The sequence below is a fragment of the Gekko japonicus genome, unplaced genomic scaffold, assembly GCF_001447785.1.
Source record: "Gekko japonicus isolate JY-2015 unplaced genomic scaffold, Gekko_japonicus_V1.1 scaffold2776, whole genome shotgun sequence".
Lineage (NCBI taxonomy): Eukaryota > Metazoa > Chordata > Lepidosauria > Squamata > Gekkonidae > Gekko > Gekko japonicus.
In genome coordinates this window covers 22,593-28,785 of record NW_015169263.1, presented here as the reverse complement: position 1 = coordinate 28,785, position 6,193 = coordinate 22,593, and the positions used below count along the sequence as shown (strand labels likewise).

General features: G+C 47.7%; 1 protein-coding gene across 1 annotated transcript in view; it reads left to right on the top strand.

The window, feature by feature from the left end:
* The window catches only part of LACTBL1 (lactamase beta like 1), a 12,180-nt gene extending 6,189 nt beyond the window's left edge, over nucleotides 1-5,991 (top strand). Inside the window, exons 4-5 of the mRNA XM_015416528.1 lie at nucleotides 3,882-3,987; nucleotides 5,013-5,991. Coding sequence (XP_015272014.1) covers nucleotides 3,882-3,987; nucleotides 5,013-5,991 — 1,085 coding nt within the window. The remainder of the gene's footprint in view (nucleotides 1-3,881; nucleotides 3,988-5,012) is intronic.
* The last annotated feature ends 202 nt before the right edge of the window (nucleotides 5,992-6,193 follow it).

Here is a 6,193-nt window from a genome sequence, read left to right as displayed (position 1 = left end):
AGCAGGCCAGCCAGCTCAGTGGAAGGTAGAAGGGAGGCTAATTGTGAGCCGTGACTCAGCTTTTCTCCATCCGAGCTCTCAACTTCTGAGCTGAGATTCCCACGCGATTAAAATTCTGGCCACTGCAGTCACCTGACCTGCGACTCCTTTCCAAGTGAGTGACTTTGGTGCCAAAGGTAGCCTAACCGGGAAATCCTCTCCATGCAAGTGCGCTGAGGCAGCTGTCCCAGAAATCCCCAGGAAATCCATCCGCTAATACTCAAGAACAACAAGCGGACCGGGCCCTGTCTGCTGGATACTAATCATCCAGAATTGGCAAAGGAGAGCCTCCTCTTTTGTGAAAATCCTTTGCAAGCAGATAACAGGGAGCGAAGCAGCTGTATCAGGTGTTCTCCTCTCCTTGGGAAACACAAAGATCCTTGCAAGGGAGAGGGGAAAGAACGGAGTGCTCTGTTGTGGGCAGCAATGGACTACCTGCCCATTAATTCACGGATGAAATGGGAGAGTCTTACGGTTGCCAGCTCCGGATTGGGAAGCACCTGGAGATTTTGGGGGTGGGGCCTGAGGAGGGCGGGGTTTGGGGAGGGGAGGGACTTTATCATCATTATCATCATCACCGCCATCATCATTATGTGTTTGTGTGTGTGTGTGTTCGCGTGTGTGTGCCTGGAAGTCATGAATGACTTCTGGTGACCAGTGTTCCCTCTAAGCTGTGTTGGTGTGAGCTAGCTCACAGTATTTTAGCCTCCGGCTCACAGATTTTTGTCTTAGTTCAGGAAGGATGGCTCCAGAGCAAACTAATTTATGCAGTAGCCAAATCACCTGCTCACAACTTTAATGCCAGGAGCTGACAAAGTAGAATTTTTGCTCACAAGACTCCACAGCTTAGAAGGAACATTGCTTTTGGGGCTTGGGTGTTTCAAAGAGGCAGCTTACTGTTGCCTGCCTCTGCGTCCCAGCCCTGAAATTCCATGGAGGTCTCCCTTCCAAGCAATGTTCCCTCTAAGCTGTGGAGTCTTGTGAGCAAAAATTCTACTTTGTGAGCTACTGGCATTCAAGTTGTGAGCGAGTGACTTGGCTACTGCATAAATTAGTTTGCTCTGGAGCCATCCTTCCTGAGCTGAGACAAAAACGTGGGAGCTGGAGGCTAAAAAACTGAGAGCTAGCTCACACTCACTCAGCTTAGAGGGAACACTGCTTCCTTTTAAAAAAAAATAGTTTTATTTTGATTTTTACATCATATACAAAATAAATCTTTATGTTAGTTTTACATCATTTTTGGAGCATCTTATCCATATATTTCTAACCATCTATCTAGTTTCTGCCATCTTTTCTTGAACACACTATCAAATTTTCCCGCCAGTAACGTATTTATTTTGTCAATTTCTTTTATATCCATGATTTTTATAATTAATTCTTCTCTATCTGGCAGTTTATCAGATTTCCAACATTTTGCTATAGCTATTCTAGCGCTTGTGAGGATAGAGAGAGTCAAACGTGCATCGTTATAGTTTATTTTATCAGGTAGCATGTTTAGTAAATAAACTTCTGGGTTCATTGGTAGGTCTATTTCTACTATTTCTTGAATAAGTTGTTTTATTTTCTCCCAAAACTTTGCCACTTTTTTGCATCTCCACCATATGTGATAATATTATCACATAGGGAACACTGCTTCCAAGTACTTGCCAGGGTCGGCCCTGCTTAGCTTCCGAGATCTGGTGAGATTGTGCTTGCCTGGGCTATCCAGGGCGGGGATTTCAATGGGGTAGAATGCCATAGCATCCACCTTGCAAAGTGGCTATTTTCACCAGAGGAGCTTATCTCTGTCTCCCGGAGATCAGTTGTAATTCCAGGAGACATCCAGCCACCCCCTGGAGGTTATGTAGAAACAACAGAGAGATCACGGGAAGGATGCAGTCAGCAACAGAAAACAACCGTGATGTTGTATTATGGAAATATATCTAGGCTTCCGTTCCGCAGTGAATCTATTTCTCCATCCCGTTACGAAAGAATTTGTCTTAATGAAGTAGTATGAATGTTATGTGTTAACTCGCAGATTATTATTGTTGATATGCAAGCAAATGTCATTCACGCAGCACACTCTGAAAACGCTGTTAACGTAAGAAGAACATAAGAGAAGCCAGTGTTGGATCAGGCCAATGGCCCATCTAGTCCAACACTCTGTGTCACCCAGTGGCCAGAAATACCAGGTGCCATCAGGAGGTCCACCAGTGGGGCCAGGACACTAGAAGCCCTCCCACGGTTGCTCCCCCAAGCACCAAGAAGACAAAGCATCACCTGCCCCAGCCTGTGAGTTCCTATCTATACCTTGTGGCTAATAGCCACAGATGGACCTCTGCTCCATATGTTTATTCAATTCCCTCTTGAAGCTGTCCATATTTGTAACCGCCACCACCTCCTGTGGCAGTGAATTCCATGTGCTAATCACTCTTTGGGTGAAGAAGGACTTCCTTTTATCCATTCTAACCCAACTGCTCAACAATTTCATGGAGTGCCCACAAGTTCTTGTATTGTGAGAAAGGGAGAAAAGTACCTCTTTCTCTACTTGTTCTATCCCATGCATAATCTTATAAACCTCGATCATGTCACCCCTCAGCCGTTGTTTCTCCAAGCGAAAGAGCCCCAAGCGCTTTAACCTTTCTTCATAGGGAAAGTGTTCCAACCCTTTTATCGTTCTAGTTGCCCTTTTCTGCACTTTCCCCAATGCTATAATATCTTTTTTGAGGTGTGGTGAAACTGTTATGTGAAACGGTTTGTATGCATTTTCCGTCGTGCGCGCGGGGATGTTTTCGTAATGTGATGAAGAAATATATTCACTGCAGAACTGAAGCCTAAATATATTTTCATAATACAACATCACGGTTGTTTTCTGTTACTGACTACCCCCTGGAGGTTGGCAACCGTAACACGTGTGTTCCTGCCGACTGCTGTCGGGAGGCCTCCGCTTGGCTGCTTTGGGGGAGGGGCACCTTTCCCACCAGAGGAAGCATCCCAGATGTGCTTGCTAAAGAAAGGTTAGTGAGCGGCTGGCACGGGGGATCTACAGGATGATGCACTGCTGTGGGGAAAGAGCATTTCCCCATCGCTGCATCCTCACAATCAGAAGAAAAAAGAAAAAGAGGAAGGAACGCTCGTGAGCATCATTCTGCTTTGCGCAACCCATTTCTGTGTTCAGAGCGGGCGTGCTTGTGACATTCTCTTCATCCAAACATCTCCCCGGATTATTAGAGTTCTGGATTGCCCAGTCTTGTTTCCGAAGTAGAACTGATGCATCAGTCAACCCTGTTAGTTCTGTTTCTATTTCCAGATGTTGTACACTGCGCTGTGCATATCCAGTTGGCCCAGTGCTGAGTTCCTTCATTTACGCCCCACGTCAGCACACACCTGCAAAAAAAGAAAAGAAAGCAATCTTAATATAACTGTTTGGAGAGCCAGTTTGGTGTAGTGGTTAAGTGTGCAGACTCTAATCTGGGAGAACCGGGTTTGATTCCCCGCTCCTCCACTTGCACCTGGCTGGACGACCTTGGGCAAGCCATAGTTCTGATAAGAGCTGTCCTTGAAAAAGAACAGTTTCTGTCAAGAGCTCTCTCAGCCCCACCTACCTCACAGAGTGTCTGTTGTGGGGAGGGGAAGGGAAAGGAGTTTGTAAGCCGCTCTGAGACACCTTTGGGTAGTGAAGGGCGGGGTATAAATCCAATCTCTTCTTCTTCTTCTTCTTCGTCTTGTATGACTGGCTCAAGATTCTTTTTCTGTAGCGTTTTACCCATGTGATGTGCCGTCAACAAAACTTAGCATTAATGCGATCATGAGACAGATTGATGTGACTGTAAGACAGATTTCTTTGAATGTTGGTTCTGCAGGACTGCCGAGGCGACTGCGTTCCACCAGCCTGTTGTGGAGAGGAACCACCCAAGAAGCTCTGGCCCTCCTGAAAGATGATGTCCTGGTAGCAGACCCAGGCACCAGGTGGGCAGGGCAGGCATCATTTGGGCAGCACATCTGACTTTGTTTCATTGGGCAGGACGACAATAATGAATATGAAGCACTCTGAAAACCTGAAAGGACTTTACAGGGGATATGCTAGAGGTTTATAAAACTATGCACAGGGTAAACTGTAAAACTATGACAAACACTCCCTATCCCCAGCAACTCCAGTGAAGCTGATGGGCAGTAGGTTCAGGACAGACAAAAGGAAATGCTTCTTTACACAGAGAGTGATTAGAATGTAGAATTTACTGCCAGAAGATGTAGTGATGGCCAATGTTCCCTCTAAGCTGAGTTGGTGTGAGCCAGCTCACAGTTTTTTAGCCTCCAGCTCACAGATTTTTGCGCTAGCTCAGGAAGGATGGCCTCAAAGCAAACTAATTTATGCAGCAACCAAGTGGCTCGCTCACAACTTCAATGCCCGTAGCTCACAAAGTAGGATTTTCGCTCACAAGACTCCACAGCTTAGAGGGAACATTGGTGATGGCTATTGATTGGCTTTAAAAGGGGATTAGACAGATTCATGGAGGTTAGGTCTATCGGCTACTACCCACGGTGACTAATAATAATAATAAAGGGAATCTCCACGTTCAGAGGTATTTAATCTCTGTATACCAGTGCCAGGATGCAACATCAGGGGAAAGCTTCAGCCTCTATGCCCTGTTGTTGTCCTCCAGAGGAACTGGTTGGCCACTGTGTGAGACAGGATGCTGGATTAGATGGACCACGGGTCTGATCCAGCAGGGCTCTTCTTATGTTCTTCAATGAACGTATGAAGCTGCTTCATACTGTGTCACCTCATTGGTCAGTCATGTGCATTTATCATCTACTTTGACCCAAGAGGGCAGGCAGTGATTCTGCACAGTGGTGGGTCAGGCACTCTAATGCTTTATCTAGTTCTGATTTTTTTTGGGGGGGAGGGTACCATTTGGCTGTAACAGACTACCAGCGACTGATCTGGAATTTGTCGCCCTGCAACATGTGCCTCTCTGTATTTTTTCTCCCAGGTGCCATTACAGCAACTTGGCGTTTTCCTTAATGGCGCACGTGTTAGCAGAACATGCTGCCGAGGGCGAGTACCAGCGCTGGGTCTCCGAGAACATCCTTGACCGCCTGGGTATGGAGGACACAGGCTTTGACATCACACCTCCTGTCCGCTCCCAGATGGCTGTCGGTTTCTATGGCAGCGGACAGCCGGCCCCGCTCTACGACCTGGGTTGGTACCGGCCTTCTGGCCAGATGTACTCCACGGCGGCTGACCTGGCCAAGCTAGCCATGGTTTTCTTGGGCACCTATCACCGGCGTCTTCTAGAGCCGGACACCGTGAAAACCATGCTGACACCCCTCCTTAAATGCTCCAGTGAGTACTTCGCCAACAAGACCGGCACGCCCTGGGAGATCAATGAGCAGATGGGCTACGATGTTATCAGGAAGGATGGAGACCTGGACGGCTACTCGGCCACTTTTTCCTTGATCCCTAAGCTCCGCTTGAGTTTCATACTGCTGATGGCTGGACCCCGTCCACCGGGAAGAGACATTGTCGCCCAGTCCTATGACTACCTGATCCCAGCCATGGAGACCGCCTTCCGGGAAGCGGAGAAGAGCCTCAATGCCCCTCCGAGTCCCACTCCTTATGTTGGCTACTACACCTACTCGAACCTGACTTTTTATGAAATAAAGGTCGGTGCTCATGGGATACTGGTTATGCAGCAGTTTGGGCCCCATATCGAGGAGCTGATCCCCGAGAATTATCGGACCATCCGGTTGCATCATCTCGAGGACCGGGTCTTCCAGGTGGTGTTTGACAAGGAGTTCCCATGCACCTTGCGCTTAGGATCAGCGTCCGTTTCCCTGGAGACCCAGGACGGCCAGCTGTTCAACTTCTACCCTTTTGAGCGCAAGGGTTTGTCCCCCGGCTTCGACGCTCCGGGACTGAACACATACAATGTGCTGCGCATCCCGCGCAAGCCAGTGTTCTACAGCTAATGGCCAACTAAAGGGAAGAGGCGCTGACCCTGAGAACATCTGACCCGCGTGACCCTGAGGATTCAGAAGGGAAGGAAAAGATAGTGAAGAACGGGATTTCAGCACACCAATGGCTTAACATTTTGCCTTTCCCTCTGAAACAATATCACAAGCCCCACCGCAAATTGTTCCGACGTGTAGTTCTTTATTGAAATGTTCATAT